A 19,502-nucleotide genomic window follows, 5' to 3' on the forward strand; every position below is an offset into this window, starting at 1 on the left:
TTGTCTTGGACTGTTTCATTATTGACTGTGATTATGGTTTACTTACCAGCTGGCAAAACTTAAGTTTAACAGTAAATGCCTCTAAATGGCAGCAAGCCTTGTTCTAGAACAAAACGACTTTGGTGCATCTGAGATTAAAGGGGGTGCAGCTTTAGTGAACGGGCAGCAGCAGTGAAAAACAGCGAAGGTGTTATGGATCACGCGTGTGCACAGACAGGTCACGTGCACCTGTCATGATCATAATCATGATCATCCATCAACCCATTACATACTACTTTTCCGCTTTGTTCAGGGTCTATTCAGGAAGTGATCTCAGCTGTCAGAGGGCGAGAGGCCTCGACTATTTACCAGTTAATCACAGGGCTGACAGCCCGTCACTCTCACATTCACACCTAATGGAAATTTATTCACCAATTAACCCTACGAGCATGTCTTTGTCTGTGGACAGAAAGAACAAACTCCACATAGAGAGGCTCCTGTCAGACGGGGATTTGAACCAGAAACCTCCTCGTGTGGGACAACCCCTACCATCAGATCATGGATGTAATAAACTCAACGAGCCACTGCTATCGTCTCAAAGCCTTGATTGCTTATTATTAGAAAAAAAATAGTTGTTTTTTTTGCATCCGTTCAATTGAGGATGCAGAAATGTAAAATGAGGACGTAACGCGTGCTTTTGCACCCTCGTAGATCCGAGCCTAATTAGAAGGCAAATGTCCATTTCATGATAACTGCAGAATATTAACTGTCAATGCAATTTCCTGGTTCACATCTATAATACGCACACGTAGAATATTAAATTCCAACATGAATAAACTGTTTGATTCAGTCTTCACACAAACAGCACATAGTGTCGGTGTGATGACAAACAGCGTCATGGATACAGAACACAACGTGGGCCTCTCATTGGATGTTTCTCAAACGGATGAAAAACGACAGAAACCGTCGATCCACAGGTGGAGAAATGATGCCACTGACGATTAGAGAGAAATAACAAACAAACACCTGCAGCAGATGTTGGCTAACAGGAACAATTCATCTTTCTCTTTCTAAATAACCGAATCTTGATTTATTTCCTGCATGCCACATTTCTCCAGGAGACAACACACATTGAGGACAGGTTATGTCTGAGCTGTGAGTGTTCTTCTGCAGGAACAGGAAATTAAAGTGCCACATGTGTGAATGGTGTTCTGTGATTCTGCCCGCAGCACTGTTTCCCTTTTATTCACACAAACACAGCTGATGGATTCACGTCTCGTCCGACTCTATAATTCAATCACACAGAGATGTTATCAAACTGTTTTTTTAGCAAAGTGTCAGAATTCAAACAGCCCTGCAGGTGAGAAACAGCGACTAGAATAACTTACTGTTCAGCATGCATGCAGGTAACATTTAGCTTAATGCTCATATGATTCATCACAGCAGAGACGGTAAAACTATTTTTCCTGCACGCTCATCATCAGGGATGTGACGAAAACAAACGTCTTTGTCATTCAGAGCATCTCCACAGAGTTTCAGCCCTTCATTCAAACGATGGTTTGTTGCTGCACATCAAAACACGCTGCTCTGTAATTTGGATTTAGCACTCGGCCGTGTCGCAATTTTGTTTTTGATTACATGTGCAGCCCTGTGCTGCAGGTTCAGCTGTAAATTAAACCTTCTCTGAATACGTTACTGACATTTACATTTTGGATGGTTGGATTACGCACAGCAAGCCGACGCTGAGATCTAAAGGAGGCAGAGACTTTGTCGAGACGGTCCCTCGGCTTTGGAGCGACCTGCCTGAGGAGATTAGGCGTTCACAGTCAGTGACATCCTTTAAAACTCACTTTTTCCCCCTTTTCATTAATCCATCCCTTCCTCTATTCTATCCCATCCTTATTTGCTGCTAACCTTTTCATCCATTCTTTACCATTCTTCTCATGCTTTACTCTTCTGCCCTACCTGCTTTCTTTGATTGTCCAAAAAGGTTTCATCTACTTTCAGACTTTTGCTACAATTACGGTGAAGTTGAAAATAATTGCCCTCGCAATATTCTCTCTCTTTTAGCTGCTGTCTGGTCTCCGCCACATCCTGAGATAATTATGCCTCAGATTCTGTTGAAGATTTCACCCTTTAGCTGCTGCATGTTCCCCAGCAGGTCTCTGTGACACGTCTGCTCTAAACTGCGGAGCAGGTGGTGCACAGTCACTTCTGGGATTTGTCGAGGATTTTCTTTAAAGGAGGTGTTCGCACATCCAACTATCTCGTGAAGTACGTGTGTAGAATATGAAACTATCACATCGATAAAACAGAATCCCTCGACATCACCAATTCAATTGAGAAAAAAAAAATCACAACCTTTCCGTCTCTCAGTACATTTACCAAAAATAATGGGAAAAATTCCAACATGGCTTTAGAAAGATACAGAGCACCGGCTCTGATAAGGACATGCTAAAAAAAAAAAGAAACAAGATTCCTTGTTTTCATGTTGGGAGAGATATTAAATCATCGCACAAAGTCATCATCATAGACTAGAATATGAAAGACAAGCTGCTGATGTCAGAATCTTCTGTAAATAAAGGATCATCGCTGCACTTTTACAGCCAGTTTTGGACTCCTCTCATTCCCGTGTGTGTTCTCCAGTTGGGACAAAGTGTCATTTGCAGAGTAACAGCTGTCTGATGGCGTAACAGATTGATGCCTGTGCTAATCTAAGCTGTAAACAGGAGGAACCGCTGCCAGCTTAATCTGCTCATCACTGCTGGAGGCAGGCCCGCCCTGCGGCTATAGGCTAGGCTAAGCCATGCTAGGCTAACGCACACACACACACACACGCTTACTGTAAGCTAAACTACTATCACCTCAAAATTAAGCCGACATCACCAGATTTTATTTGGGTGCTACTGACCCATCATCCAACACTAAGCTTTAGCTAAAAAAAACCCAAAACGGAAGCGGAAACTGATGATTGACACCCAGAGAGAATTACAACATCAACATCAAATCTCTGCTCGTGCCACAAAAATCACTCAGCTGTGCAGAAATGTAAAAAAGACTTGAGTTTGACAACATGAAGCAGACGCGATGGATCTAAATCAATGAACTGTTAGAGTTGACTTCGTTCATGACAGGCGTCAAACAATCTTATAATTAAATCAGCTCACTTCCAACATCAAACGTGCAGCAGTCACAGAAGTTTGGCAGATATCAGCCCACGTTACTTTAGAGGGAGGACGTTCAACCCCTTCATTTTTAATATGAGATTCTAAAAGCCTCGAAAACCAAATAAAAAACATGTTTTTTCGCTGTATGTGCACTTAAGAGAGATGCATCAATGGTACGTTAAACTTTTCATCATGCAGGGCTAAAAGACGAAGCTCCCACCATGCAGTGTGGAGTCACTTTAAAAGACTTGAGACCTCGCCAGAAAGAAAATACCTGAACTTTCCAGTGGCTGTTTCTTCTCAGGACTTACATGACTAAAGGTCGAGTTCTCTGCGTATAATTTCCACAAAAAGCCTGTGAGTCCTTTTGCCTTTCATCGCACAGTAAAGGCAGAAGACCCTGATTTAATCAACACTTATATTATGCAACAGAATTAACAGATTATATGACATCAAACGTTTCAGGGTTTTAACACTTTGATAGAGAGTAGGAAGAAGCCTCATTAATGACACGGACTAAAAGGTCAGCTTTGAACCATCACACACTCAAACACAGTCAGATCACGACGTACAGGACAAGAGAAAAGCTCATGAATTGTGTTCCTGCAGGGGTGCATGTCCAGAGGTGAAGCAGAGGGTGGCATGGCAGGGGAATCTGATTGGCCCAAGCTATTATTTGCCGTTTTAGGGGCGGGACTTAAGTTATAGTTAACTATTTAGGCCAGGGGTGTCCAAAGTGCGGCCCGGCGGCCATTTGTGGCCCTTGAGTGGATTTTTTGTGGCCCTTGACTTCAAATCGAAGAATCAGAAGATTTTGGCCCCAGTCCTCATCAGATGGCATATTTCGTTCTTTTTTTCTTTTTCATGTTAGCGAGGGAGACCTATAAAAGCCTGACTATTCTTTCCAAAAAATTAGAACACAACAGTTTCCCACTGCAATTAGTTATTGTGTATTTACATTCTTTTTTGAAGAGGTCAAAATACAAAAAGTTCCTTCCAATATTTATAAAAAAAAAACAACCTGTAGCCCGTGAGCGATTCTAACGCGACAATTTTGGCCCACAAGAAAAAAAGTTTGGACACCACTGATTTAGGCTGTTGACAGTAACGCTCCATAATTGATTTAATGAGCTTTAATGTGTTCTTAGACTTGCATGGCTTAATCTTTGAGACAAGCTATGCTACTGGCAGGATCAACCAGGTAGCCCATGACGCGGATCACCGGCGCTCTTTATATGTCAGCTTATTATATTTTCTTTTGTTGTACTTTGAGTTGTAAATAATTCCTAAGACGGTTTATGGAGAAAGGTATGTATAAATAATTACTTGCAAATTGTCTAACTTGGATAGGCTAACAAGCATGCAGCAGGAAGCTAATCATTATTATTGTGAATCGTGCAGGAACGTCGTGCGTTTGAGAGAATCAGAGATGAATAGATCATTTCACAGCTTGTGTTTTTCTGCTCAGTGGAGAATGAAAGGGGGAAGATATGTACGTTGCGCACACAAACTTGATGCCACTCCTGCATGAGTCAGGGCCCCAGCTGGGCTAACCACACACACATGCACACATCACACAGATCAATTAAAACTCAATTTTGTGACGTTTTTTTTCTTCCCTCCTTTCCTGCAGTTGCTCTTCATGCAGTTTCTGCTGTCGGGTGAATCACGTTATAAGTGAGAGGCAGCACACTGATGTAGTGATCTGATTTAAACTCAGTCTGCGTGACACTTCTTCGACACAATCTCATTACTGCGCAGTCATCTTCACGCTTCGCTGTGATTGGCTCATTGTACCACGTCGATGAGATGTCAGCCGGTGATGTGGAGTATTTAATAATATTTTTTTTGCCGAGATCTAAAACTGCTCTTGTTCTGCACTTGTCCCATTAAGGCATGTCAGCTCTTGTCAAGCCTTGCATCGCTGCAACAGATCCACCGAGGCCACGTTGGAACCTTTGATTGACTAAAAGTTAATTGTCTGCCACACCTTCATGCTCCAATCAAAACAATACTTAATATCTGATACCAGCAAAGGTTCAGATACTTTATTGATCCTGAAACAAAGTTCCCAACATCCCACGCAAAAACATGCATGACATGAAAACTTTGTTACACCCAACCACCTAAAATGAAACCTGATTAATTCAAAAGCAGACCTAAATGTGCAAGACGAAGAATGGAAGATCAGACTTTCTGAAGCCTTGCACTGTACTCACAGTATGCATCTCCAGCGGCACAATGTTGGTGTCCCGCTGTGTGACTTCACATTGCATTACAGCTGCGACAGCATGCGAACACACAGCGGGACAACTCTCCATCCCTTGTTGTCACACACTCTGCACAAGGCCTGTCGGGGGGGCATTTGAATCCCGCCTTCAAATGGCAACCTGTAATCTTTTAATGGCTGCAGTCGCAGAGGAAAATCAAAGTCTGTTGGTATTTTTACTCATTGTTATTTAATGCTTCACGCCCCTAAAATCTGCACAACTGCAGTCTATGCAAGTTTTGTAAATGATGCTGAAGCTATGATCAGTGGCGCCGCTACAAGAACAGTTCCAGAGTAAACAGAAGAGGCCCTCTGTTAGTGTTATATAATGTGTAAACCATTTCAGATAACCATGAAAGTCTGAATTGAGCGTGAGTCTTGCCTGCTACATGTTTAGTTTCACTGAGTCTGACGACCTTTGTAGCTCCCCAGTTGTGATAAATCCGCTCTCACCTGTTGAAGGTCGGACACACTGTGGATGTTTGCAGCTGTGTGGTGGAAAAAATGAATATCCTGTGTGTCACTGAAGGGAATATCTGTGATTTTAGATTGCTTCTGGACTTTATCACGGACCAGCTGTTTGCTGCCTTCTGTTGTAGCACGAGTGCTAGCGGTTTGCAGACTCTGCAGCAGCATTACATTTGGCAGGAGCTTCACTGCAAAGCTGCTTTTTCTTTTCTTTTTTCAAAAAAGCCTGAACATTTTTCATAATTGTTTGCATTGCACATTTCTCTGCTACTAAAATTCTTCCGATCAAAAACTTAATTTAACATCGCCAACTTCACCATTCACACCAGAAATGACCCCAAACTGTAGCTGCTATGCTACATTTTTGCATCCTAATGTTGGTGAATATGCAGCCGTAGACTCAAGAACAGTAAAGAGGACAGAGACAAGGATTAAACACAGAATCTGCCGTTGACACAGTTTAGTTTTCAATGAAGGAAAAATACTTATACTAGGAATTATGCAAACAAGAAACTCCAGTTTTCCAATCTCCACCGCCCACACAGTCACAACATTATACACTAAAGCTGTGCTGTGCGTATCATCATCACTTCAATGTACATTTGTCAGAGGCCAGAGCTATAAGCTCCCTTAAGCTCCGACCTCTGACCTAAGTTTATGTGAGTCCTGGGCTGCCTTGTCACCTTGTGTTACACCACATGTAACAAAATGACCTCATGAGCAGCAGACGTACAACATGGCAGCACAGCTCAGACGTCCACAGCCTTTAGTTTATTTAAAAAAAGATTTGCACTTTAATACACTATATTGATAACTGAAGCTTTTGGGTCAAATGAAAGAAGATTTAAAAAGTGTTTTATGTTCGCTTTGTATTTTTCCCGACATCAGACGGACTTCTGTTAAATAACGCTATGTGCCTTTAAGGGTATAAGGTTGAGGTTGTGTTAATGTAATAGGCTGCGTGAAACAACCTCCATCCTTGACTTCATGACCTCCAGTAAATCTGCAGCGCCGCTAAACCCCGCCCCCCCCCCACACACACACACACATACACACGTTTTCTGAAAAGCACAGAGCTTTGGTGTACAGTTAACAGATCATAACATGAGTCGCTCTGCAGCACGGCACATACATCCAGTGATCCGGCTGATGGGCTTTCTCGCTCTTCTTCTTCAGCATGGATTAACAACAAGCTTAATGTGTTATTTTACCCTGGATTAAGAGCAAAAATACACCGCACACGGGAAACCCCCCCCCCCCCCCCCCCCCGTCCCACCTCTGTGCACGAAAGGCTCTGATCCACGTCCTATCAACATGCTCAAGCATGCACATCTGCAATATGGTCATCCAGCTATTACAGCAGCAGCGCAGATGGTACAATCAGAGTTCATGTTCCACTCCAAGTTATGATATGAAAACCAACAGGTGGAGAAATGTTCATATATTTAAACTAGAGCTGTCAAATGATTCCTTTTTTTAAAACTGCAGCTCGAGACGAATCATATTCTTAATTACACGTTAGGTTATTTTGAATTTCTGCTTTTATTTTGTAATTTTCCATCGTCTTAAGTCAAGCGTACTCTGCTTCCTGTTTGGATACAAACCTGCTTTGTATCCAAACTAAAGAAAATCAGGAAGCAGTGGAAGACCGAAGGTCACATCTTTTACTTAACTATGGAAAAGTACGGATCGAGATGTGAATGAACACAGCTAAAGGGAACTGAAAGCTTTGAAGTCAGAAGGTGGATATTACTTTTGACTCGTCTTTTCTATCACTGTGAATACACTGAGTCTTTGTGGTTGCTTAGCGACGGTGTATGAAAGCTGTTTTAGAGAGAAGAAGAAGAAGAAGAACATACTCACTGATTATTCGGATGTCAATGCTGTCCACTGCTTGTGCTTCATGGTTCTTAATTATGGTGGGCACTAATTGATAACTCCTTTGTTGAAATCGTGAGTGAATACGGTGTGGAGGTGTGTCACAGGAGGAGAATAGTGGAGGAGTCTACAAACAGCAGGGTTTTTTTTTTTTGGTTTCATGTTGGAGCTCAAGAGCGACAATCAACCCGATGAAAAAGTCGCACATTCTTCCATTAAGTAAATAAACTGTGTTTCTTTAAACTATCAACATTCAGATGACCAGAAAAAATGCTTCACAAGCCGAAGTCCATTCACCATGACTGGCTTCAATTCTTTGCCACAATAATTGCAAACAAAGGCCGGTAACAAACAAACAAATACTGAAGGTTTTGGTTGTTTCTGTAGCTCATAAAGAGGCATCTGTCTTCATCTGAGTCTGTTTCGTAACAAGCTTAAAAAATCCTCAAGGGAGCTTTAAAGTATTACTCAATATGAAAATGAGAGTTTGAATGCACGAGGAGGTGCCGGCCCTTTGTAAGGACACAGGTTGGAGGATGAGACTTTATAATACCTCCAGCTTTGAAGGCAGCTCGGAATTGAAGCAGCTCCTAAGCTATTTTTATCCTTCCCTCCCCCCTCCCACTGTGACCTCCCGCTGCATGATCTGCCCGTCTCTGAAGTACCATCCCTCTCGGGGCGGAGAGGCGGCCTCAGTTTCATCTCATTCTCAATAACTTCGGAGTGAGAAGACTCAAAGATTTATTCCTTCACCTTTTCTTTCTGAGCAGAGGTGCACCCAAATATCTTCCTCAAAGCTGCGTGGACTTCACAGCAGCTTCTTTCAATGCTCAAAGGAGACACAAGAGGCGTGCGCTTCTGAGCTTATCAGCAAAGACGGAGCCTTGGGCTACTTTTTAAAGCATCTCAATCATTAAACATCTGTGTGTAGATTAAAGCCGAGCCTTGAAGGGATGTGAAGGCATGCAGATTAAACAAAGAGTGTATGAAACATGGTGCAACATAAGTCTGATCTTTTAGGTTAAGTCTTCCCGTTAAGTGTTATCATCTGTACACTTTTCATGAATGTTAGTTCACGACTGGTGCTGCTGCTTAACAGAATGTGTAGTCATTTTAAGAAGAGGAGCATATTTCAGTGTTTGCAGAAAAAAAAGACGTGACATTGTCAGCCTGAATGAAAAAAGCTTTGTATTTACTTCTGTCTGTATAATTGCAGAATCTGGGGATGGAGCAGGATTAATGTGGATGATGTCGACAGCTCTCTGTAATGTTTATAATTTGGACTGCAGTACCCATTTTAAACACTAGGCGTCAGAGTTACATATCGCTTCTTTAAAACTCAATTAAAATAGCAAAAAAGCACATTATATGATGAAACTGGTATTGCTTGTGGAGAAAATGAATTTTCCTATGGGTTAGGGTCACCTTTCGAAAGTCGGGGGAAGAGGCAATCATTCAGAACTCTGAAAGACTGCAGAAAATAGTGCAACACTTTTTAACTTAATCGGACACGGTGCATGGTGTCGTTAAAATATTCAAAGAATGGGAAGAATCTCTGTATGCAGGGGACGAGGAGGAGAAATCACACGATTCTGTTGTGGACGTCACTGCATGGGCTCAGGAACACTAAGCTGGAAGTCTACAGTACCATGTGAAGAGTAGAACATCGTATAAACAAGATCCTCCGGGCTTGAGGTCATTTAAATGCACTGAGGTGAAGTGGACAAATGAACGCTGGTATGACGAGTCAGCGATTGCAATACTGATTGGAAATATTGGACGCTGCATCATCAGGGTTAAAGCAGAGAGGGACGGGGGTGCATTACACAACGACCCGACTGCTTTGAGGTCAGCCAAGCACACTGCTCTTTCTGTTGTCACGACCCGGCTCGTAAGTTCTGACAAAACCACGGGAAACGTAAGGTTTTAACCAAAAGGACAAACACGGTGCAAGTAAGGAGCTGGTGACGGTGTGACGCTCAGGATGGATGCCTGTGAGAGGTTGACAGGCCAATCTTAAATAGCCTCTTAATTGTAACCTCCAGGGGACACAAACACTCAGACAGTCACGTCTATAGAGCACTCAAACAATTAACACAGTGAACTCAGTTCACTTGACTTGAGGAAAACCCCTTGGCCTCTCTGTGTAAAATCTAATGTGGTGTAACTTATACTTTTTTTTTTCAGGTCAAAGGGCAACTCCTGACCAAAAAGAAAACAGCTCTTTTGGGTGACAGAAACATTATGCCAGATCTAGTTCAAACAAAGCAGCAAAGAATCATTGAAAGACTGTTTTTCTAAGTCAACGCACAAGTGTCTTAAACCTGCTATTTGTCTTCTAGCCAGCAGGGGGCAATTTCACTGGATGACATGGCAGCACAGGGCCAAGGTCAGATTTGAACCCACTGCGGCGAGGACCACGGCCGCTGCACAACGGGTGCGCAACATCACTGCCGAGCTCCAGGCGCTGCCCCAAACATGTCAAGTTCAATCTCCAAAATGAAACAAGATGAAAACTGAACATCGGTTCAACGTTCAACTTGTCTCCATCCATTTATCTAAATACGGCCTCTTGGGTCTTCAGAAACAGTTAAAAGGCTTGAGGTGTCAACACATGAAAAACATGACACGTGTGATTTAGTGATGACTACACATTATGTCCTTACACAAGCTGAGTCTCATTTTGGGAGCTGGGGCCCTTTGGTCGACTCAGCCTTGGTAATATGTGCAGATCAATCAGGCTGATCTGGAATGAATCAGTCTACAAAGGACTCCCCTTTGCATCACCTGCTGTATCCGTCCTCATCTGTCACCTAACAACCACCGACGGTACCAGAACAAGCTAACATACTGTCAGTAATGTCACATCTTCATCAAGACTCTTATTTTCAGCTCGTTTGAATTTGGGGGCAATGAATCTTGGGAAGTGTTGGGCCGTGAAGGATGCAGCAGATGGATCCTTCGTTGGCTGAGAAAAAAGTAGGACGCATTTCAAGGAGCCTTTGAAAAATGGAACAGCCTTCGAAACGCCGTTAAGATACAACATCAAATGTAGCCCCTCAATAACTGGGACAGGCGATATTCTGATGATTGACGCCATAAAAAAGCATAATGGGAAGAATCCAGGAAGTACGGGTAAGGTTATATTGGCCTCTGCTTGACTGACGGAATATCAAGTGGATTTGATGAGTTTTAAACTCAAGGACAAGTGAACCTATTTGGATTGAGACCAATGCCAAAGGTATTTGATCAATTTTTTTTCTGCAAACCCACCACACAAAAACACTTTTTGAACCCTTTGTTTTAAATAACGGCAGAAACATGTATCCTAAAATGCATATGAAAGCCAATCAAGTCACAATTTGGATAAAAAGTTCCCCATAAAACAAGAGCTCGTCCATGACAGTAGATCACAAACACTTTTATCCACAGCAGAAAGATGTGGTGCACATGGGGAGAGTGTCCACTGATTGAAAACAAGGGACGCCATCCTTTTAGAAAGCGGAGACAAAAACACAGATGTGAAAAACTTCCCTCCAGGGGTTTCTGAGATTTCTGGTTTTTAAGAATGGGATGGACAGATGAACTCACATATGGGCCAACGGATGAAAAACATTTGAAAACACAACGCCTCAGGCCACAGCTGGGTACAGAGACATAAAAATTAACTTCTAAAATCTGATGAATAAACGACTCTGAGGGGATTTCAAAATTAGAAACATTCAGCGATAAGAAGCTTTCTGTATCTATCAGCATGAGAGTGAATTAAGCTCCACTTCTTCCCTTTTTCTGAAGCTTTTCATCTCTTCAGGCCCTGACAGAGTCTCGTTATCCCCGTGTGTCTGTGATCATGATTAAATGTGTGTGCGTCAGTAAAATATCCATAAAACTATCCGAGGAAACACTCCACACCTACCTCCAAACGCTGGCCTCATGGTGAAGTCATGATCGTCCACTTTGAGCAGATTCTCCGTCTTCATTTTGCGAGCCTTGGTCACATCTGGAGGCTTCTTTGCCAGCGAGCTAGAAGAGATCACAGAGACATGTCAGCGGGGAGTCTGCAGAAAGATAACAAGTGATGCAGCAGAACTGGAGGATTCTGATTATATGCACCAAGAACAAGGAGCTGCACAATTAGTATGAATGTACAGCATGATTCTCATTGCTCCCCAAGAACAAGAGTTCAGCACGTTTCTTTTCAGTCACCTCGAAACATGCACTCCTCGATGACCTGACAAAAATACAAAAGGCTTCTTGTTAAAAGTTGACAACAGAGAAAAACCCAAAGTCGACTGGTGTTGTTCTTCACACTTCTTCTTTTGGCTGCAGAATGGCACACAAAACAATGCAAGCTCTAAACTTTGCAAAAAGAGAAGTACGATGACAGTCCGGGCATCGTTGTCTACAAAAGATTTCAGCAGAAGTAAAAAATATCCCCTCATTGAAGAGGATCTTTTGTCGCTGCAGAGCTTCGTGTTAAAATCTGTTTGGTTTCGAACCAAGAATTCAAGTATTGCTGGTATTGCTGAAAAGGGTGCCGGTTCACTTCCGTGCTAATGCTAACTGCACAGGTTTAACCTGTAATTATATTTACTCTTAGTCACATAGGGGCTGCTAAATCTTGTTTGGGGGATTATTGTATACGGGGGGGGGGGGGGGACAGCGGGTGTGTATTGTAACTAATGTCTTGTGTCCTGCCTGTCTGTATACTGCTACTGGATGCCTTGAATTTCCCTCGGGATCAATAAAGTATCTATCTATCTATCTATCTATCTATCTATCTATCTATCTATCTATCTATCTATCTATCTATCTATCTATCTATCTATCTTCCGAAGCCCTGCCAAAGTGCCCTTGAGCACAGCACAGAACCCACTGTCGGGTGCGCTTTAATGTGCAGCCCCCTCACCCTGACCTTGGATGTCTGTTTGAGCGCTTGTATTTCAGCCGACCTGTGTGAAGCATGTCTCAATAACGGAGTGTAAAAGTCATTTACCTTCGTAGGCTTAATAACGGAAATCTTCTTCTTCTTCTTAAACCCAAAATATCTGGACATTTACATCACTAAAATCTGCTTTATGATTCACAGACCTTCTTCTTACACAATCAGTGAGTGTGAGGAGGGGCTGAGAGCTGAGCTGTCGCTTGACTGTTTCACACAGGTCAGCTTTGCTTCAGTTGTAATTGAGTCACTCGTAGAGGTGTGAAAAACAACTGAAGACACGAAACCGAGCTTCTTACAGTGAATACCAGTGACTGACCTCCTGGCATTTCCTCTTTCCAGGGAGGTCTGAGGGCTGAGCTGCAGGTGGTTTGTTTTAGCTCAGGATTAGTTCCGTTTTGGTTGAAGCCATCTTTCACAACTTTAATCAAGAATAAAATAACCCACAGAGGTCTCCTCTCGAAAACAAACCCAGTTAGTTTGTCAAAACCAATTTATCACCAGAGTCAAACATAGGCAGGTATTTCAGAAAACGGAGAATGAAAACCTCAATTTTTAATAATACCCACCTTGTGTGTTTGCAGTTAATTATCCTCTTTGTGGAAACAAACTGTCCTGTTATTTGAAACCAGTGAAAATATGCCGTCACATGTTAAATAACAGTCATCGGGGAAATGGGCGTTTGCATATTTTCTGTCGCTGCCACAAAGCTCTGTAACGGTCTCCATCTTAGTATGAAGTGATCCTCTTCCTTTTGGGATTTTATAGACCAGACAGCAGATATACTGTTTCCTCCTTGTGCATTTTAGTGTCCTTAAGATCGCCGACCATTCCACTCCTTAGCTTCCAGTGGTCCATCAGGTCGGATGTGTTTGTTTCTTTATCTGAAGTTATGTCATTGTTCAGCTCTATTTGTTTTTAAATGCGCTCTGTATATCCAATTATTTTGCTGTGACAGACAGAAAGTGACACAGAGTGCACTGGGGGGCTGAGAGCTGAGCTGCCGCTGAGTTGGTTTCACTTTTTATTCAAACAGGTTTCACAGCGAGCACAATAACCTCAAAGGTCTTCTCTTGATGATGACATTAAAAAAAAAATGGAGACTGGTTTTACAATGAAGTCCTGTGTTTCAGTGATGCTGTTCTGCTGACACATGCAGGAGGTCAGGAGTAGCTGTGAGCTCAGCACATTAGCGAAGGATTCCCTCAGTTTACTTCACTGATAAAAGGTTCGGATGCAGTCTGACATGTCTAAAGATGTCCTGTCCTTTACAAAGCAAGCTAACCCAGTGGTTAAAACCAGGGGCCTCTCCAGGGCCCTGACGAAAATCTATGTTTTTATAAACACAATATAAACAAAAAAAAGCTGATGTGACTTGAACACAGGCTGGTTAGCGCTGTCGCCTCACAGCGAGGAGGTTCCTGGTTCAAATCCCCGGCGGACAGGGACCTCACAGTCCAAAGACATGCTCGTTAGGTTAATTGGTGACAGTAAATTGCCCGTGAGTGTGGGTTGTCTGTCTCTATACGTCAGCTCTGTCATAGACTGGTGACCAGTTCAGAGTGTGCCCCCGCCTCTCTCCTTTCAACAAAATGGAAATATGAGATATTACAAAGAGTCTCCCAGGCTGCACACATGCCCCTCCCCCAAACTGTGTTTGTGTCTTTGTTTGAACACATCAGCAGGGAGTTTGTGTGAATCTAATCAGAGCTCACACTGGGTTCAATCAACTCTGATTCATCACAGCATGCACATTCTCTGCCAGCCCGCAGAACACAAGAGATAAATGTTTCACACACTTGTGTCCATTTGCTGTTTTTATTTAAATGCTGCAGCGCTGCACATTTTGTGCGTCAGCCGTTATCTCATCTATAAAATGAGCTAAAACTCACAGCAATCACAGTGTCTAAAATTCACCAACATGCTATTTATAACTCCAAACGCAAGTATGTCATTTTTTAAAATTTTATTTCTGACATCTTAACATGATTCCATCTCTGTATCAGTTTAAATAAAAAGCTTGGACTGTAGTTTCGGGTCAGGCAGGAATGACTTCTGTGGAGAATCGCAGGGAAAGCACTGAATATGCGACAGCACATGGTGGAGGCGAGTGTGAGATATTTATCCAAGACGGCTCGAAACTTGAACCATCGTGTCAGAGAGAAGGAAGACGTCCGAGTCCAGCTCCAACAATGTCACCGGCCTTGTGGTTCAATGTGTTGAGTCTTTTGGAGTCAACTCAACCTGCGGCTGCAGCAGCATCTACAGCCAACCCTGATTCTGTTGTTACTTTACTGCATTGAATTATTGGATATTTATACTGTCATAGAACTCAGTTCTTACATGCTCGACTATTTTAATTCATGTAGAAAAATGGAATCTAAAGAGATGTCCAATAACACAATGTGCCGTACTGAAATGTAAATCTACTTTACATTTTGTACATCACTAACTATACTTGGATAATTTATGCATGCCACACTCTGTCTTGTTGTACTTATTGCTCTGTTCTTATTTACATTTCCAGCCATCCAGCAGGTGAAGTAAGTCAAAACCCTCCCTCTTCCCAGCTCTCTGAGGCGTTACAATCCCTCCAGCGAACTCTCGGTCTACACCCGGGGTCTCTTCCCAGTCGGTCGTTCCCAGAAAAACCTCCAAATGGGGGCGCAGGAAAATCCTGATCAGATGTCCAAACCCTCTCCACAGGCTCCTTTTGATGCGAAGGAGTATCCGAGGCTGAGCCCGGCCACCAGAAGAAACTCATTTAGACGACTTGTGTTCATGATCTTGTTCTTTTGGTCAATACATATTCCTGTTTGTTTTTTTGTTTTTTTTTCATATTTCTAAATGAGAAATAAACAAATTCCCTTCAATACAGTATTCCAGACTTTAATGCTACAGCATTCCAATTCGAAATGCTTCTTAAAAATGGGATTTAAGTTTGTCTGTTTAGGAATGTTCGAGAGTAGAAATATGTTTAAAAAATGGTTATACAAAGCACATAAACGTCGAGCAACAAAGATGGCAGAACAGAGGCGGAGCACCGTATGAACTATCTATCCAAATGATGCTTTGGCTCCAGAGAAAAACAGACCATATTTGGCCTAAGTCGCCCTTTCCAAGGCCGACACAGCTGTAGCACATCGGTCTGGTTCCGATCGAGGTTTCTGCATTTTGAAAGGCAGCTTTGTTTTCCTACTTTTACTTTACATGTGACTAAGTGCTGAGCTCGAGGTGGATTAATGTTGGTTCTTTCTAATTCACATAAAGAGCATGGTGTGTCGATGTTGTGAAGAGATAAAGAGTTAGCATAAACTGCTACAGTTCATATGATGAAGCTTGGTGCTCTTAGACATTTAAAGTAACACCGTGTTTGGTCATTCATCCACCCCGACCTCCACCCAGCTCACGCTTCTCCTGACAGACGCCTGTCATACCTCACACTGCCACTAGAGGTCTTTGTCTGCTTAGACAGCTGCTGAGCTTTTCTGGAGGAGAGTTTGTCAAAGAGTCCTCCAGAGTCTGATGAGCTGCTCGATGTCCTGCAGGCAGCTTCCCCTCCTGCAGAGCATGTGTGTGTGTGTGTGTGTGTGTGTGTGTGTGTGTCTGTGTGGGCGAATGTCTGCTGCAGCACTCAGGCTTCTTACATTCAGTTTATGCAGATATTTGCCTCATTTGAACTCTTTGAAAGGAACATTTAAGGACGGTCCATTTATTCCACATGAGAAATAACGAATACAGTTGTTGTTCATCATATTCTGAGTGTTCACCTGTTGCATGACACTCCACGTTATTCTGCCATGAAACCAAAGAGATTGCCACACCTCATTCATGCAGCACACAAAGTTCAGGCTTAAAGCATGACAACAACAAGTTTTAATAAAGACTATCTGATGGTCAATCACACGTTTCACTTAACATCCACAACTCATCTTTGACTTTTTGCAGATGTGATTTTATCAACTTCTTAGGCTTTTGTTAGGCTGCCTGTCATCTACTCTTACTCTATTTTTCATTCACAAAAAATAATGTCCTTATTTCCAATCTTCAAAATTAAAATCATCTTTCAGTAACCCCATGTCACACATCATGGACCAAAATGATGTCTAATTATTATTACTGAGATAATCAAAGTTGAATTTGAGGTGTTTTATTGAAATTTTCTAGCATCTTTCTCCTTCATTTTTAAAAAAATCGTGTAGTTTCCACTTACGTGCCATGCTTTTGGGTCTCCACAGTCCCGGTCCATCTCTTCACCCGGTGCCCGTGCTTCCTACATTCCCCGGTAACGAGCAGACACAGAAGTAAAATCAGAGGTTTGGTCACATAAGGCATCCTGACGGCGTAAATCCACAGGTGAGTCCCGTAAAAGCTTCCTTCAATCGGTTCATTCCAACAGCGCTCAGGCGGCAGCGCATCATGCTCAGCAGTGGAGGAGAAGAAGGAGGGGGAGGTGGAGGGAGGCGTCCGCGGTCATGTCATCAGTCCGCCGCGCGAGGCTCCAGGAGCGGAATGTGTGTGCGCGCGGTCATACTCCCGTCTGCATTTATCCTCACGAGAGAGAGAGAGAGAAAGAGAGAGAGAGAGGGGGGGGGGGGGGGGGGAGAAACATCTGCATGCTCTGATGGGGGAGAACTACACACACACACACACACACACACGCACACGGATTATTTGCAGCCTGGCGCGTGACACAAGAGAGGCAGATTATTTCTCGCCGTTGTAAATAAAAACCTCATCACAGGATACACGTTTCACTCCACTCACTCACTGCTGCACTTTTAAGACAACCAATCCGTGTTTTTTTTTTTGCTCACAGCACGCGCTGAGAAAGTGTTTCTGATGCACATTCATTCAACATTTCACAAAGAGGAGTTCTATCTGCAGCCTCTTCTTTTTAATAAAACGCGTCAGATTCATCATATCTGCTTGTTCATGTCATTAGGTCCGTGGTCATGCCATTATTTAGATAGATTCACATTTCTGTATTGTCAATAACGATTGCGTGTAAATCAAATAACTGTTTAAATGTTCACAGTCGCAATGAGGTGGAGGATTTAACTGTAAAAGACTTGGATTTCCTGCCGAGTGTGGGTCCTAAGAGACCCCATCCCAGCCCCCCTCTGGACCCCTGAGCCAAAGATCTGCTCTTTAAATCTCTTTAGTCCCGCCCCCACCTGAGGGAAACAATTAACTGCTCTCCACTGACTTTGAAGAGCATGGAGTCGTTTCCTTGTTCCTTTAAAAAAAATGTAAATCTGCTGTTTTGGAGGGCATTAAGTGTTTTAAAGTACCCTTTTATGAATAACTGATCCAAAAATCTGAAGCTCTATAAGAAGACAAATCTGTCACTAAGGCGTCAGTAGGAAAAATGTGACAACCAGATCCCTAACACTCGGACAAGACGTCGAAATTGAAGCTGAAATATGCACGGCCTGCCTGCTTTTAACCTCAGTGTGGCTCAATGATGCAGCTCGCTGGTTCCATCAGAAAGCTGTAAATGTCAGAGTACTTAAACTCTGTCCATTAAGTGGGATCATTTCAGGAAAACGATCCGAGGAGAGAAGACACTGAGACAGAGACACAGTCCTGAGTTAAACTCCGTTTGCTACTTCTCTGATTTGTTGACATGTTTCAGAATAAAACCCGTTCTGATCTGTCCCAATGGCCTGTCGTCAAGCGTGCAGATGTCATCACTCAGTGTGTGAAGACGATGTCACAAAGAGTCGATTTATCGTGAGTCTATCTGAATCGTGTCGTAGAGTCTTGAATCGTCTTAAAGGGATACTTCGCCATTTACATGAAGCTGTGTATCATTAGAAACATGATTGTAGTGTTGAATGGTCGTGAGTCCAGCCCTCATTTTGCCCTGAGACAAGAAAAATATGTTTTTCTTTGCCTGGAAGTTTTCTTCATGTGATGCAATATCACGCTTTTTGCATCACATGAAGAAAACTTTCAAGCAAAGACCATTCAACACTACTACCAGGTTTTTAATGATACACAGCCTGTAAATGGGTGAAGCATCCCTTTAAAATAAAACCATGAGCCTTTACGGATCCCTCCTCCTCCTCCTCCTCCCAATGCTCAAAAACTAAACGGATCTGTTGTGAGGGCATCTGACACACACCTGAGAATATTCCACTGTTGAATCGAGCTCCAGGAAAGTCTCACGATACAGATTTAACATGACCACCAAATCACTGCAGCAACTCCATTCATCCAGTGAAGAAAGATGAAAGTGCTGCGAATGTTTTCAACCAAAAAGGAAACGTACATTTCAAACCAAAACCATCAAACTGTCCACGCGTGTGTCGACCAGCTCCAATGTTCTCAAAAAAGTTTGTAACAGGTGAGCCGGCTGCTTTCAACTGGCTCTGAAGCTCCGCCCATTCAGGAAGAAGAAGTCAAGGAGAGTCAGAAGAGGAGGAGGAGGAGGGGTGATTTTTAACAGCCATGATTATAAGTAATGAGCATGCGCTTACTCTGAACACAAGTCAAATGTAAGTTTGTGTTGTGTGGAGTTTATTTCTGTCGGGGTCAATGATGAAATCGTGAAAGAGACTGTGGATCCTCTCTAATGTATTCAGCCGTGGTCAGGCAACATAACAACATAGTACATGGCTATGTTCTTATAGTTATTTGCTTGATTGGCACTGATTTATATAGAAGGTTTTCTTCTCTTTTTTACTTTTTGATGAATGATAAAAAAAAACAAAAAACATTCATTATGCATAAAAGTTCAAGACAGAAAAAAAAAATCCCAAATAAATAAATGAACTCAAATTGAACTCCTGCT

At 42.6% G+C, this 19,502-nt stretch overlaps 1 protein-coding gene across 1 annotated transcript in view; it reads right to left on the reverse strand.

Annotated features, from left to right (window-relative positions):
• The window catches only part of gabrr2a (gamma-aminobutyric acid type A receptor subunit rho2a), a 39,931-nt gene extending 22,684 nt beyond the window's left edge, over positions 1–17,247 (reverse strand). Inside the window, exons 1-2 of the mRNA XM_079370490.1 lie at positions 16,917–17,247; positions 11,678–11,784 (exon numbers count right to left, since the gene is read on the reverse strand). Coding sequence (XP_079226616.1) covers positions 11,678–11,784; positions 16,917–17,038 — 229 coding nt within the window. The 5' untranslated portion in view covers positions 17,039–17,247. The remainder of the gene's footprint in view (positions 1–11,677; positions 11,785–16,916) is intronic.
• Positions 17,248–19,502: the final 2,255 nt, after the last annotated feature.

The sequence above is a fragment of the Symphodus melops genome (genome assembly GCF_947650265.1).
Source record: "Symphodus melops genome assembly, chromosome: 19".
NCBI lineage: Eukaryota > Metazoa > Chordata > Actinopteri > Labriformes > Labridae > Symphodus > Symphodus melops.